The sequence below is a fragment of the Carlito syrichta genome, unplaced genomic scaffold, assembly GCF_000164805.1.
Source record: "Carlito syrichta isolate Samal-C Ts95f unplaced genomic scaffold, Tarsius_syrichta-2.0.1 Scaffold314796, whole genome shotgun sequence".
Taxonomy (NCBI): Eukaryota; Metazoa; Chordata; class Mammalia; order Primates; family Tarsiidae; genus Carlito; species Carlito syrichta.
In genome coordinates, this window is record NW_007258892.1 from 1,155,729 (window position 1) to 1,172,376 (window position 16,648).

Below are 16,648 nucleotides of genomic sequence, written 5' to 3' on the forward strand. Positions count from 1 at the left end.
TCAAAGTAATCCTAGTCATTGTGTTTACAGATAATACCCAATTGGCTTGCAGATTTTGAGGACTCAGAAATGTAACTAGTGATGGAGGAGAACCTGCTTTCCTTCTCTTTGTCTTTGGTGTTTTTCAACCCAGTATGAATATTCTACACCTCTATTTCCTGGTGTCTGATGCCATATTTAGACACCAAGGAGTGGCCTTTTTGAAGCTAGCTCTGGCTCAGGTAGAAGTAAGTGCAGTGGCATGCATACGCACCGTGGACTCCTATTATGACTCCTATCCTTGACTCTACCACACATTAGTTTTGTGGCCTGGAGCATTTATCTTCCCTTCTTTGAATCTCATGCTCCTTATCTATAGAATGGAGATCATGATACCTATCTTGCATGCTTGTCTTGAGAGTCCTATTAAAGCAATTTTTCTCAACTAGCCTGATTAATGAATCACCTGAATCATTTATTCAAAGCACATATCCCCAGGACTTCTGGTTTTCTGTCTACCGAATCAGAATCTCCATGGGAGACTTGGGGATTTGTATGTTTAACAAGTGCCCTAGGTGGCGGTATCATCAGGTAGGTTTGGACAGCATCGCCTAACAAAATACACATGAAAGCAGTGTATGATCCCATGGAGATTCTGCTTCACACCTGTGAGGGACTGGAAGTATTTTAAAGGCCTAATGAATTTGTTGAATTTAAAAGCAGAGGGCTTCTTGTTTACTTATCAGAACGTGCTTGGGACTTCTTGTGCCTGCTTATGACAACCTCAAACCTTAGGGAAGCAGAAAGTTTAATGCTCAGAAATGATTTATTGACTGTCTAGTTATCTCTGCCATTTTTTATTGGCTGCGACACTTATGACTCATTCTGTTTTCATTAGTATAAATTAACAATCCCCTTCCCTCCTACCCGCCCCATACTTCCAGTTTCCTTCTCTTTCAGAGAGCAAAAACTACAGACCATGGGCACCAGGCCCCAAGTTTCTCTTGCAAAGGTGGTTGCCCTCTCCCCTGTCCTTCTTGTCTGTTGTTTACACTATAACTTTTTTCTCCCTTCTATCTTTCAGCCTTCATATCTAGGTGTAACAAGGAACCCCTCTGAACTTTCTTGATTGTAAATGGAGATAATGAGGTCATCTACCCCTCAGGGTTATTGTAAGAATTGGGTAAGGTAACAGAAAAGCTTCTTTTCTTTTTTTTTTTTTGAGTTGGAGTCTCAATCTGTTGCCCAGACCGGAGTGCAGTGGCATACTTACCGTCACCCCAACCTCGACCTGCTGGGCTCCAGTGGTCCTTCTGCCCCAGCCTTCCAAGTAGCCGGAACTACAGGCGTGTGCTACCATGCCCGGCTAATTTTTGATTTATTATAGAGATGAGGTCTCGCCAGTTGCCCAGGCTGATCTTGAACCCTCGGGCTCAGGCAATCTACTCACCTGTCCTCCCAAAGTGCTGGGATTATAGGCTGAGTCACTGAGCCCCACTCAGAAAAGCTTCTAACACAATGCCAAGAAATGTTGAAAAGGTATTAGCTATTTTATTTCTCTATCACCTTTGTTGGGGAGTGTTTACACTAAGCATAGTGGAAAGAAGGAAATCCTTGTGGTAGACTGACCTGGGTTCATGTACTGTCTGCAAGAACCTGGAGCAGATTATTCACCTTCCTGAAACTTATTTCCTCATTGGTGAGCCTTTCAAGGTTATTGAGAGAGTTAGAGATACCCTGGATAAAACATGCAGCACATAATATTTAAACAACAAAGTGTTCTATTAATGAAAAATCTACATTGTCTGTTCCCTCCTCTAGAATAGGGGAGATGAGGGTCTAAATTTGAATATGCCAATACCAAAAAAACTTTGGGCAACAGAACACCAACTTGGCAGCCTGTGGGCCCAAGGAGAGGTTTTGGTGTTTATCTGGCTCTTACATGTGATTATTTTGGGAGGCTGTGGGAAAATGAGTGCCAAAAAGGCTAGAGGCTGTTTTTTCTTTTTTAAATTCATTTTTATTATTCCAGTAGAGTCAAGATTAACAGGCGATTGGATTTCACCTTGTCTTAAAGTTTTCAAACGCTTTTGGCAATGACACTGTATAAGCATGCTTCCTCCTGTTTCTCTCCTCTTCTGTTTTCCTCTTCTTCCCTCTTTGGTTTTGTTTTTGTTGCTTTTTAATCCCAATATTGTTCTCATCTTCCAAAATATGGCAGTTACTTTTATGTATCGGAGTCACTGAGAAAATCACCACTGGGCCCGTGATTGATTTGTAATTCAGCTCCATACTTTTTATTATATTAATGAAAATAATCATTGTTATTTTCTGGTAGTTATCATTTATTGAGTGCCTCTTCCCTTTATCTGTGCTAGACATATTAACAAATGTTAACTTCATTGGTCTTCATGACCATCCTTACAGCAGGTGATATTATTACCATTTTTTAATTCAAGAACTAAAGCAGAATGCTTTAGTAATTTGCTACATTCTTTCCATTGACTGGGTTATTGTCCAGAATTTTCGTAACATGAGAAATGGGAAGTCACAAATTTGAATAATAAAATTTTGTATAATCAAACAAAAATAGATCCACATGTATAAATCCTCCCTCTAAAGAGAGTCAAGGTGACTGGTAGTAGGTATGATAAAAGCAGTGTTAAAAGTAGAAAAAAGGCTGGGCTCAGTGGCTCAGTCTGTAATCCCGGCACATTGGGAGGTCGAGATGTGTGGATTACCTGAGCCCTCGGGTTAAGACCAGCCTGGGCAACTTGACAGACCTTATCTAGACCTTATCTCTACAATAAATAAAAAATTAGCCAGGTGTGGTAGCGCGCACCTGTAGTTCCAGCTGCTTGGAAGGCTGAGGTGGAAGGATCACCAGAGCCCATCAAGTTGATGCTGGAGAGGCCATGAGTGTGCCACTGCACTCTAGCCTGGGCAACAGAGTGAAATTCCAACTCAAAAAAATTTTTAAAAAGTAGAAAAAAGCTAGAATGCAGTGAAAATAATAAAGCAACTGAGTTGAAGGCTCTATAGCTATTACAAGATTCTTTATAATTTCTTTTTTTTTTTTTTGAGTTGGAGTCTCACTCTGTCACCCAGGCTGGAATGCAGTGGCTCACTCACGGTCACCGAAGCCTCAGCCTCCTGGGCTCAGGCAGTCCTTCAACCTTGGCCTTCCAAGTAGCTGGAACTACAGGTGCATGCCACCACACTTGGCTAAGTTTTTTGATTTATTGTAGAGACGAGGTCTCGCCAAGTTGCCCAGGCTGGTGTCAAACCCCTGGGCTCAGGTAGTCCTCTCGCCTCAGACTTCCAAAATGCTAGGATTATAAGCTTGAGCCACCATACCCGGCTCTTTATAAATTTGAATAAGTTTGTTTCCAAGCTTCCTAGTAACCAAAGATAGAGCTTGATCAAAGTTAACTGAGTGAAAAGATAAAAACCTCACCGCTGTTCAGAAGTAGAACTTTTTCTAACATTGAGGGTCTGGAGATCAATTTCTTCTAGATTATCAAGAGTAGACAATATAAATTATTTAAATATATGTCCAATTAAATTCAGTTATAATTTTAAGTAAACATTTTATTTAAAGTTAGTTTTAGATTTACAGAAAACTTATGAAGACACTTCAGAGACATTTCATATACTTGACATCCAGTGTTTCCTGTTATTAATATCTTACGTTAGTATGATATATTTGTCATAATGAATGAACCAATATTGATATATTATCATTAACTGAAATTCATACTTTGTCCAGATTTCCTTAGTTTTTACCTACTGATTTTTTTTTTACTATATTACGTTTAATCATGTCTTCTTAGGTGTTTCATGGCTGTGATGGTTTCTCAAACTTTTTTTCTTTTTGATGACCTAAACAGTTTTGAAGAGTATTAGTCATGTATTTTGTAGGATGTATATTGGAATTTATCTGATGTTTTTCTCATGATGAGTCTTGGGTAGTGTGTTTTGGGAGGAAGATCACAGGGGTAAAGTATCATTCTCATCATATCATGTCAAGGTTACATACTATCAGTATGATTTACCACTATTGATGTCAACCTGGATCACCTGGCTAAGACATTGTCAGGTTTCTCCTCTGTAAAGTTACCTTCCCCACCCAATATTGTACTCTTTGGGAGATAGTCACTATGCACAGCTCACACTGAGGAATGGGAAGTAGTGACACATTGTTTACTTGAATGGAGTATCTATATACATTATTTTGAATTATTTTGTATGGTAGATTTGTCTTGTCTCAACTTACTAATTTTTATGGCTTTGATCACCAGGTTTCTTATGTACAAGAGACACTCTGTGAGTTTGGTTTAGAGGTTTCACATTAGAATTTTTGAGACATTTCTGTGGCATATGGGAAAGTGGAGCTGAATTTCTTGATCTTAGGTTTATTTTCTCTTATATTTCTTTCTATTATCTTTACACATTCTATTTATTTATTTTACCTTTCCCTTCTACTACACTGTACAATTCTGTGTAGGTTGTCAGTAAATATTCTATTTTCTTCTTTAAAGAGATGAATTTATAGTTTTTAGAAGCTGTAGGCCCTTTAAAATAATTATTTTTCTTATTTGTATGGTTCTCTGTGTTTGGGATTTATGAGGGATATTATTGTACTGTGTTTTTTTGTGGTTGCTTGCTAATCTGTCAGGAAATGATTATGGTGGATTATTGATCTGTAGTAATTTTCTAAATACAATTTCTATGACTGCACACATAGTACCATTGTTTAGACTCTTGTTCTATAGAACTTTTTATTTTTTCAATTGGAAATCTGCTTTGTATAACTTATTTTTTACTTAATACATTATTGTATTTTTTCATTTTAATATATAATATCTGAAAACATGTTTTTGAGGTCTGTAGGATATTCTGTGTCATTATAATATGTCTGTATGTATTTTGCCACATTTTTAGGCTTAAAATGAGATCTTGGGCAAGCCCTTTGTGTCCCCTCCCACTGTGGGAGCTTTTCTGTCCTCTAATAAATCTTGCTTTCTAAAAAAAAAAAAAAAAAAAAAAGGATCTTATTTTAATTTACAGTTGTGATTATGAAATGCAATTTTTGATATATTTATCAGTCACTTATTTTGTTAATATATGTCATTAATGTCAATTACTAATTATGTCAATTAGTATTACATGTGTCAATGACAAGTTTAAATTACTCATATTTATATAGGGATTTCTGAATTTTCTTAAATTTTGGTGAGAATTTTTAAAAAATATTTTCCCTGGTGTTATTTATGAAAAAAATGTAGAACCTTCAGATAATTTGAGAGAATGTTATAGTGAACACTTAACACTTTCAAGTACATTCACTAATTCCCTTTCTACATTTGTACTCTTTAGTGCACAGATTGCCTGTCTCTGACACACATATATGTGTTTATTTTGCTTAACTATTTGTAAATGAATTGCAGGCTTCACAGTATTTCCCTCCTGGCTACCCAAGAGTACCAACATACTCCTCTCACAGTGTGGCTATCACAGCGTGGCTATCACAGTTAAGAGAATTAAAATAATTTTAAGTATTTAAACTTCTCACAGGTTATCTCTATTGTTAAGGATTCAGAAGGCCACTCACTCTTCCTTGCCATTGGGATTCTGACTGATAGAGGACTTCATATAAAAATTATTAGCTAAACAAGGAGTGAAAATGTAGCTTATTGTTTTAGAAAATACTCTTTGGTCTCGAATGCATAGAACTTCTGGTATTCTGAATGGATAATACAGCTCAGAGGTGAGGCTAAACCAGGTCTGCGTGTTCAGATGTATGTGTACAGATATGAGAGTATGGGTAAGAAGATCAGATTTTCCAACCAGATTTCGCCTGGCAACTTAGCAATATAAATACAGACCCTGTTCAGGTGTGATTACCACATGGTAGCAGGAAGCCAAGCTGGTCGCACCTGGGCATAGGAAGTGAAGGTGTGAACTTGATGTTGTTGTAGGCATGAATTATCACCTTGTCTTCAACATAGTGACCCTTAAAATATGACTTAATATATTCCAGTCTCCTAATGATCAATTGAATTTTCCTTACCCCCTGAAGAAAATTAAGTAGTAAGAGGATGGGGTGCAAAGTCAACTCTGTGTCCTCTGGTGCTAATCTGAGTGGAGAGAGGAGGCCAGGCGGAAGTTTCATCCTCTCCCAGAGCGGAGACAGCAGCTTGAGAAGACAGGCGAAACTTGTACACTAATGCCTACCTGCCGCTGGCGATGTGCCTGTACCCCACATCCCTTCCTCAATACTGGGCCACATCCCTTCCTCAATACTGGGCCTCCTGATCTCCTTTCTCATTTGCGTATCTGAGATAAGACTTTTTTTTTTTTTTTTTAGAAAGCAGCTTTATATATATATTTACATATAATTCACATACTATACAATTTACTCATTTAAAGTTTACAATTCTTATAGTATTATGTTAAATGTTCAGGGTCCACTTATGTGTGAGAACATGTGATATTCAGTTCTTTGTTTCTGTGATACATCACCGAGTATTATAGACTCTAAATCTGTCCAAGTTGCTGTGAAATTCATAATTTTGTACTTTATGACTGCAAGAAAGGGATAATACTATAAGAAAGAGATTGGCGATAACCGGAAACTGACAGGGAAGGATGCAGCGGGGGTAGGGTGGGGTGGGGTGGGGTATATCATCAATAAGGGTATAAGGGTACCTGATCTCAAACCAGGTGAAGTGGGGGCCAAAGGGGGGCCCAAGTAGAAAGACCACTTGTGTACCTAATCCTGAAGAATGCTACACATGTTTAAAATAAAAATTTAAAAATTAAGGAAAATGGAAAATAAAGTATACAAGTCAATGATTTTGGCATATTAGTTATTTTTATTAATTGTAGCAAAATATATATGGCATAAAATTCACCATTTTATTTTATTTTATTTATTTATTTTTTGAGTTAGAATCTCATTCTGTCACCCAGACTGGAGTGCAGAGGCACGCTCACAGCCAACCCAGCGTCGACCTGGTGGGCTCCGGTAATCCTTCCGCCTCAGCCTTCCAAGTAGCCGGAAGTACAGGCATACACTATCACACCCAGCTATTTTTTTTTAATTGTAGAGACAAGGTCTCGCCAAGTTGCCCAGAATAGTCTTGAACTCGTGGGCTTAGGCGATCCTCTCTTCTCGACCTCCCAAAGTTCTGGGATTACAGGCTGAGCCACTGAGCCCAGCCTTAAAGTACACAATATAGTGTGATTAATTACATTAACTCTGTTGTACAACCATTGCCACAATCTATTTCTAAAACTTAATACTTCAAACAGAAACTCCATACCCATTAAGCAATAACTCCCCATTTCGCCCTCGTTAACCTTGAGTCTACTTTCTGTCTGTTATAAATTCTAGGTACCTCATATTAGTAAAATTGTACAATATTTGTTCTTTTGCATCTGATGTGATTCACTTAACATATTTTCAAGGTATATCTATGTTGTAGCATGTATCAGAATTCCCTTCCTTTTTATGACTGAATAACAACATTCCATCGTATGCACATACTCCATTTTACTTATTTATTCATCTGTTGATGGACATTTGCATTTTTTCTACCTTTTGGCTATTGTGAATAATGTTGCAGCGAACATTGGTGTATAACTGTGTGTTTGAGTCTCTGCTTTCAGTTCTTTTGGGTGTATATCTAGGAGTGGATTTGCTGGTTTAGTTGCTTTCTGAGGAATCATCAAACTTTTCTACAGTGAGTGCGTCATTTTACATTCTCATCAGCAACATGTGGGAGTTCTCGTTTCTCCACATCCTCCCTAACTTTTATTCCCTTATTCTCCTTTAAAAAAAATTATAGCCAATATAGTAGGTATAAAGTCTCACTGTGATGTGAGCTGATTTTTTTTTTAACATTAGAAATCTGTGAAATAAAAGTAAAATTGATTAAATTTATACCTTTTATCCTAGAGGTAACTTTTTTTGGCCAGACCTTGGCTGAAACAACTTGATAAGGATTCCTAACATAGTGTCATAAAATTAAATATTTCTTCTACAGGGGTGGGGGGCAGTTTTTTCTGATTTGCTTGATATGAAAACTTTTTGATTTGAATTGTTTATGGTTGTGTCAAAGGATGATTTCTTAGAACATTGATATATAAGCACCTCTTCTAAGGATCTAGAAAGAATGATTCACTCATTTTCTCTTATCAGCTTATTTTTTGGTGTATTCAATAGTGCTAAGAAATAACCTGTAAATATTTGATTTCTTTAACCCTTAGTTTGGGGAACAAAGAGTGTTTTTACCATCTACAGAAGAAATATGATCTTTATCTCTTCACTAATAAATAATAGAAATAATAGAAAAGTCAAAATAGCAGTGACTTGAATATATAAATGCTCATTCATTTCTGTAAATAAATCTAGATATATGGAGTCTTGGACTACTGTGATGTCCCCATGAAGTCATCAAGGACACTAGTTCTTTTGACATTTTTGCTTCACTGTCTTCCATCCTGGCTTCCATTCTCAAGGTTACCTCAAGCTCCAAGATGACTGCTGGAGTGAGTTTCCATTGTCAAGTCCATATTCCATGTAGCAGTAAGAAGGAAGGTGGGAGTAAATGCAAAGTATATGCGTCACATTGGAGTGAGCCTTCTTTAAGCAACCTTCTTAGAAGACCTACGTAATATTTTCTATCTTGCATATCATTGACCAACACTTAGGTTTATGGTCATACCTAACTAGAATAGGGTCTGTGCAGTTTAATCTGTTGGCTGGGTGCCTCACTACCTAAATAAAACCAGATTTCTCTTACTACTAAAAAAAAACAACAAAAAACAAAAATAAAAAGGGACAATTAATATTGGGCAGGTAAAAAGACAACCACAAAAATTGTAATTTCTCAATAAATTACATTGACCGATATCACAGACACCAATTTATAATTCTTCTATGATAGTGACAAGGAGGAGGGTGAAAGTAGTGATCATCATGGGGGATGTAGTATATAGTCTACAGAAACTGCAGCTCACAACTTTCATCATTCATTCACTCATTCACTTATTCCTTGCATATATATTAATAAAGCATCTATGAGGTATCTCCTCTCTAATCCAGCAGTAGATAGGCACACATTTATTTAAATATTCAAATTCACGTAAGAGCCAAATAGTCCTTAGTTCTAAGTTTTTCTCTGCCACATATCAGCTGGGTGAAACAAGTCATTTAATCCCTCTCAATCCCAGTTTCCTCTTATGGTTGAAGGAAGATGCAAATGACATAGATTTACTTTATGGAGAAAATGAAGCACCAGGTTTCTGCCACATGGGAGTGCACAAGGAGCATTACTTCCGTTGATCATTCCCTTTGGCATTTATCTTTTTTTAATTTGTATTTTAAAATTTTATATAAATCCAAATTCAGCTTGTGGGTGGAGTGGGGAGGATGAGGCATTAGAAGGCAAATAAACCTGTTTGATGACTTTTCTTCTCCACCTCCTCCTCCCTGGTTTGGGGGTTTGATTTTGGCTTCCTGTGGATTTGATCAGGGTTCAGTGAGTCTTAAAGAGTGGGAGTGTCACCAAGGGTCTCAGAGCTATAGTGGGTGTGAATAAATGGGTAGGTGCTGGGGAGACCTGAGACTAGTCAGAGTTCAGAGGCTGAAAGTCCAAGGAGGGCTAGAGAATAGAACTTGCTGGGTTGGGGGTGGGGGGCAGGAAGGTGGAGGTTGCTGTTTTCACTTTTCATCAGTAAAGCAAATCTAGGTAAAAAGGTTAGGAAACCCCATCTTTGTCCTTTGGAGACAGGGGTAAAAATGTGTGGCCTCGGGTAACTGTGATGTGCAACCTTGCTGAAAGCCACCAGTCTGAATTTGTTCCAGTTCTATAAGGTTTTTTTTCTCAGTTCACCACTGCATACATCTAGACTTGGATTTGGTGTGCCTGAAAGACGATCTCCAGCATGACTGTCATTTTCCAACCAAGCAGCAATATAGCTTTTCCTTGACCAAACCATTTTCTCTAAGACCTCAAATTACTTTCAGAACTTAATCCTATTTGCTCTTTCAATATGGTAATGTGGAATGGTCTCTGAATTTGATTCCTCACAGATATGATAGTATATTCTCTGCTGAAAATGTTTGAAACTATAAATGTGCTAAAAAGTTAGATCTCATTTTCTGGATAATAGAACCGAAACCCAGGAGAGTCTCATTCTGGGGGTGAAGCTCATACATGGAGTAGGAGTTAGGATTTAAGGGTGACATCCCTGCATTTTGCCTTGCTCAGGGGTCTTGTTCCTGACCAGAAAAGGCTTCCATCAGGATAGATGAGACATCTCAGTCTTTATGGACTCTTAAATTAGTTTCTTACCTAGGGTGATGAACTATCAGTAAATGATTTTGTGAATGTTGTCGTTGGATTTTTTGAATATGTTGTACTTGTGTGATTCTTGGATAACTGCTGAGGTTCAAATCAGTCAGTCTGGTTAGAGGTATTTAGTATTCAGTCTTGGAATCCATGATACCATTAGGGCTCTGACAGCTTGGTGGTATCGAGGATCTATGTCACAAGATACAGAAGTGGTGTGACTTGGAGCTCAGAAAACTTGTGCCTGATCCAGTCAGGTAACCTTGGACCCTGGCACCCATCTCGGAATTTCGTCTTTAGCAAAATACGGTGCTTTGATTAGTGAGCCATTTTTCTCTTCCCAGGCCTAAATTTCTGAGTCTGTGAGATGTAATGGTGTTGACTAAAGTCTCTTTTTGAATTTTCCTTTAAAATTTCCTTTGAAAAAGGATTGTTAATTCAACCCTTTGGGTCGTAATTTATTGTTAAAATACTGTACCCTTTTCTTTCCTCCCCTTTTCTCCTCTTCTTCACTACTTCTACTTAGTTTCTTTTCTTTTTAAAACTATACCTGTTTTAAAATTTTTTCTTCATTTTCCTTTCTTCCTCTCTCTACATTATTATCAAGGGCCTTTGAAGAGAATTCTTAAATGTTATTAAGGAATTGCAGTCAGGGAGTCCTTTGTTCCCAAGTCATTTAGAAGATTGCTTTTCCTTTTGTTAAATATGAAAAATTGTCAACCTGTATCATTAAAATGTGCCAAAAACTGCATTCACCAATAAAAAGTGTCAGCTCTCATTATTGCCCAGATACTATTCTTTTCAAAAGCGGAGCACTCTCCCCAGGCTTTTTAAACAATCTTCAGCTCATTCATCTTCCTGGTTTCGTTGCATTTTGAACCTCTCTGGGTCTATATAAGGTGGCAGCCTGTCTTTTAAAAATTAATGGGTTCCAAATGCCATTCAAACCTATTTCCGCCCTTAACCTCCCCTCCTCTCTCCGACCCTGCCTGCTAGGAGTCTTATATTCTGTATAAATATTGAACAGGAGATAGTTTCTAAAGAAGTGTTTGGACTTTTAATTAACATTGACAGCCTGTCTGCTTAGGATTTTGCTCTGCTGTCTCCATGGAAAAGTCAGGTAGGTCAGTATGGGGGGGGCGTACTCTGCAGTGGATGTGTTCCTGGCGGCCTGCCCTAGAGACACCGCGCTCTGAGCCAACCATGAAGTCATTTTGAATTTAAGGAGTCTTGCTAATCCAAGGCAATGTGTCTTAATTTGACAAAGTAAAGGCTGCCCGATAAGCAACCCTAACTACAAGTTCTGTGGAACAGGGGTGTTTGTAAGTTTAGATTGTGCTAGAGAAATGTGGTGATGTGGAAGAACGGGCTCATTTTCTCCTGTTTACTCCCTTTCCCACCCCATCCCCCCTTCCTCCCTCTCTTCTCTCTTACTTACTTTGGCCCGATTCAGCCCTGCAGTCTGGCCTCTGCAGTGGCTTGATGTGAAATTTGAGAAACATATGTAGTTTTCTATTTCAGGAAAATGATCTCAGGGATTGAATGTGTTTTTTTTTTTTTTTATGTTGGCTGTTAAGCTCTGATCTTGCCCAGTGTGGTTTTTGATGATGGGAAAGAGGCTTCGAAGTGCTTTTTATCAGAATTTCATGTCATAAAACTTAAGGTTTGGTTTCTTTATTTCGGCCCCCACCCCCTTCCAGGCCCTCAATACAATGTTGTCTATTCTGTCCGAAGTGGGAAGAAGTACACATTGTTTGTATCACAGTCACTTCTTTGCTGCCTGTGCACACATATGAAAATGGCCACTGTGTTTGCCCTTCACAAAAGCTATTTTAAATGTAGTTCAGTGGAGGACCAAGGGTTGTGTACTGTCTCCCATAAAGGAAAAGGGCTCCACTAGGGGAAAGTCTGCCTTTGTTTTGCTTTGGAAGGGCCCCTATTTTTCTTTGTTCTAGAGGTGAGTACCAACAACGGGCCCAGTGCCCTACCAACCAGACCCCATTAATCCAGCCATGCAAAGGATGTGTGGACCAGTACTGCAGCAGCCTGACAAGAGAAGGGCTGAGATGAGTCGGGCACGTGGGCCGCGTGAGGCTGTGTAGGGAATTGGGGAGATGGCAGGTGGCCTCTTGGTATTGCCTGTTAGGTCCCCCCCACGTGAGCTGGGTGCTCCTCACCTCTGAAGGTCTGAGAGAAGGCATGGCTCTAGCTCTCGGCAACCATCTCAGCTAGTGTTGGAGAAAGGCTCTGTGAGGTGCGCTGTCCATTAGACATGAACTTCTTGAAGACAGCAGCATGTCTTTTTTCATCTTCGAATCCAGGGAATGCTTGCTGAATTACTAAGAGAGTGATGTGCCACGTGGGAGGTCTCCAGAGGATATGCTGGGAGTCCAGAGAAAGGATCTTCCTGTCCCAGACTTGGAGTGGGATAAGGGGAAGAAGAAAGAGGAAAGGCCTATCCAGATGATAGGGGAGCCAACATTCCTGGTATCGTGCATGTTGTCCTCTTTGGTCCTTACAATGTGCCCTCTTTCCAGAGGAGGAAACTGAGACCCAAAGAAGTCAAGGAACATGTTCAACATCAAACAGCTGCTGAGAAGAGAGGCTGGATCTTGGCCTAAGTGTTCACGGCCTTCAGGCTGTGCACCTTGCTGTGGCCTGTATTTCTAGCAGGGGAGAGAGAAAGGATGAAAACTTATTTCTCTCATACTACCCTCATCTCTACCTCCTTTTCTGTCCTATTGTGTACTGGCCAGCTTCCTCTGACCCTAAGATCTGGCCTTTGTCACATGGTTTGGAAAAGTTTAAGGGATTGTCAGACAGAGGTGGAGGTGGACGTCCCATGAAGTGAATGCAGCAAAGCTTAAACTTTAGAACCCCTTGCACAGGCCTTTGTGAGTGCCGGGTGTTGTAGGGAGTTATAGAATGTTCTAGGTGGGTAATGGTTGCAATCAGAAGGTATTTATTTGTAAGCATTTCTGATTTTAGACAAAAGGGCCTTATAGCTCCAAAGCTCACCGTATCTGTTTAAATTTCTTTCTTATTGTAAATAGATGTTTATAGTTAATTTTGTATTAATAATTTTGTATTCCTTTTCTTTTTGTTTTTTTGGGTTTTTTTTGTTTTTGAGTTGGAGTCTCACTCTGTCACCCAGACTGGAGTGCAGTGGCCGCTCCCGGCCACCGCAGCCTCAACCTACTGGGCTCCAGCGACCCTTCCACCTCAGCCTTCCAAGTAACCAGAATTACAGGCATGTGCTACCATGCCCGGCTGATTTTTTGATTTATTGTAGAGATGAGGTCTTGCTGCCCAGGCGGGTCTCGAACCCGCGGGGTCAGGCAATCCACTCACCTCAGCCTCCCAAAGGCACGGGATTACAGGCTGAGCCACCGAGCCCGGCAAGTATTCCTTTTCTTAAAGGGTCCCAACAAAAAAGCTTTAGGCCCTAAAAAACCTGAGAATATCCTTCATGGAAGAAGGAAAGTAGACTCAATGGTGAGTGGTTGAGCTTGGGCTCTGGGGTAAAAATGCCAGCCCTGGGACTTATTATGTGACCTTGAGAAGGTTACCTACCATTTCTGAACTTCATTTGCTTATTTGTACTTCATGGGCTTGTTTTGGGGCTTCCAAGAGTTCATGTGTATAAAGCTCACTGCTGCTGTTATTATTTGTTACTGGCCTGTAAGACTCAGGTAGATGGGGATTAATGCCAGTGTCTGCCATTAAAACATTGACCTTGCCGGGCTCGGTGGCTCAGCCTGTAATCCCGCGCCTTTGGGAGGCTGAGGTGAGTGGTTTGCCTGAGCCCGCGGGTTCGAGACCTGCCTGGGCAGGCGAGACCTCATCGCTACAATAAATCAAAAAATCAGCTGGGCGTGGTAGTGCATGACTGTAATTCTGGCTACTCGGAAGGCTGAGGCAGAAGGATCTCCGGAGCCCAGCAGGTCGAGGCTGCGGTGGCTGGGAGCGGCCACTGCACTCCAGTCTGGGCGACAGAGTGATACTCCAACTCAAAAACAAAACAAAACAAAACAAAACAAAAAAACATTGACCTTGTGGAGGGTAGTGCAAGGACAACTTTAGATTTATGTTGCAAAACCCACAGACTGTCACTTTGTGCATTTATTTCCTTGCCATCTTTGACCACCATCCAAACAACTTCAAATACATACTGTTATTCAGAAAACTGGCCATTTTTTTTTACAACACCGAGACTGAACTTTCTCATTTTCTGCTGTTCCTTGCCACTCACTGACATCCCGGCCACATCAGACAGCTCCAAGATCCCTGGGCAAGCCGTTCTTTTCATGTCTTCTTGCCTTTGCACACACGATTCCCTCCCCCCAGAATATCATCTGCCCTCTTTTCGGCTTGTCAACTGTTGCTCATCTGGTGAGACCCAGCTTAAATGTCATATTATTTGCGAAGTCCTTCCGACTCCCTCTGGCAGTTAGATTCTCTGTGGCATTGTTGTTGTAGTTCTTTTAGCACACCTCTCATTGTACTGTCATTATTTCTTGATTCATACTTTTATTCTAATAGTCTGAGAACTCTTGAAGGAAGAAACTACGGTTTGTTCACCTTTATAGCCCCTGGGTCAGAGTGCATGACATGTATTAAGTGTTGAGAAATGTGGGAGGATTGATTAGAAAGAGTTGTACTTTTCATACCATTATATTTTAAAAGCCAGACTAGTTTGTTCTAGAAAATCTATGTGCTATAATTACACAGAATCATATTTTTCCATTGGTTTATATTCTAATTTGAGAAATGCTTTTAATGCCTGATTGATGTCCAATTTGAAATGGCTTTGTAGCATTTTCTCTTTGTCTCTCTGCATTCAGCCCTCTGTTTTCAGTAGGCAATGCTTGTAAACAAGTACTTAAGTTATGTCTTCTTTGTTAGTTCAGCTTTGTGAGTGCAGGGCCCATAGCTCTATCCCCAAGTCCTATTACAGGGATTGGCTCAGAGAATGTTCTAGAGGTAGAAGAAATTATAGTAATAATAATACTATTTTCTACTTACAGAGTACTTAATATGTGCTGGGTACAAATTTATTTATTTATTCATTTGTGTGTGTGTGTGTGTATGTGTCTTTTCTTTTTTTTTTTTATTGTGGGGTACAGTTAAGGGTTAGGAATACAAATATGCATTGTGCAGGTGCCCTTGTTGATGAACTGTGCCCCCCCCGTCCCCATATTTATTTATTAATTTAAGAGACAGGCTGGAGCGCAGTGGCATGATCATAGCTCACTGCGGCCTTGAACTCCTGGGCTCAAGTGATCCTCCCATCTCAGCCTCCTGAGTAGCTCAGACTTCTGGCACATTCCATCACTCCTTCGAATTCTTTTGTGTGGATACAGAGTCTCTATGTTGCCCAGGCTGGTTTCACACTCCTGGTCTTAAGTGATCTTCCTACTTTGGCCTCCCAAAATGCTAGGATTACAGGTGTGAGCCAATGATAGTGAGTTTTTTAGATATACTAACCCCTTCAGTCTTTCCAATATCATTATGTTATATGTATCATAACTATCATATATTTTCAACAGATAAGAAAATTGAGGCTCAAAGAGGCCAAGAAACCTGCCCACGGTCACACTACTAATGACTGGCGGCATCCTTGGGATTTTAATCCAGGTAGTCTGGCCCCAGAATCCAGGCTGTTTACTACATGGCTTACTGCCACTAATTTTTGCTGATTAGCTCAGTACTGGTCTGTTAACGGATGGTTAACTGATTAAAGCTGAGACCTATTTTTCTAACAGAGAGAGTTCTTTGGTTAGGTAAGTAATCACACTAAACCATTTGTCCCCAAATTGTGTTCTCCAGACCAGCCCCAGAAGCATCGCTTGGAAGTATACTCTATTGGAAATGTAAATTCCATTGGCCTCGTCCCACCTACTGAATTGGAAAATTTTGAAAGTAGGACCAAATAATCTGTATTTTAACAGATCCTCCAAGAGAATCTGATAGAGGCTCACGTTTGAGAACCACTGTCTAAGACTCAATTATTTTCTCTGGAATTCTACCTCTTTCCTTTGGCTTTTCTTAAAAAGAGTAGTACCTTTTGGGTATTTCATCTTTGTATACCCCTGATTTTTGTGACAGTTATGTGAGGACTAAGAGCTAGTCTCAGTGAATGTTTTTGCTACGGTTTCTGAGAAATTTCAAAAACTCCAGGTGTGTCTGTAGCTTGACAGTATTTGTTTGTCTTTTTTTCTTTACCCCCACATGGCTTTTGGGATCAGGAAGTGAAAATATATTACTTCTTCTGCTCAGCCCAGCTCCCTCAGGCTCCCAAAACTGGT

The 16,648-nt window shown here is 39.7% G+C and overlaps 1 protein-coding gene across 1 annotated transcript in view; it reads left to right on the forward strand.

The window, feature by feature from the left end:
• FGGY (FGGY carbohydrate kinase domain containing) overlaps positions 1-227 on the forward strand; it is a gene marked incomplete at its 3' end in the record, with an annotated part of 75,032 nt that extends 74,805 nt beyond the window's left edge. Inside the window, exon 6 of the mRNA XM_008071976.2 lies at positions 134-227. Within this exon, the coding sequence (XP_008070167.1) occupies positions 134-227 (94 nt within the window). The remainder of the gene's footprint in view (positions 1-133) is intronic.
• Between the last annotated feature and the right edge of the window lie 16,421 nt (positions 228-16,648).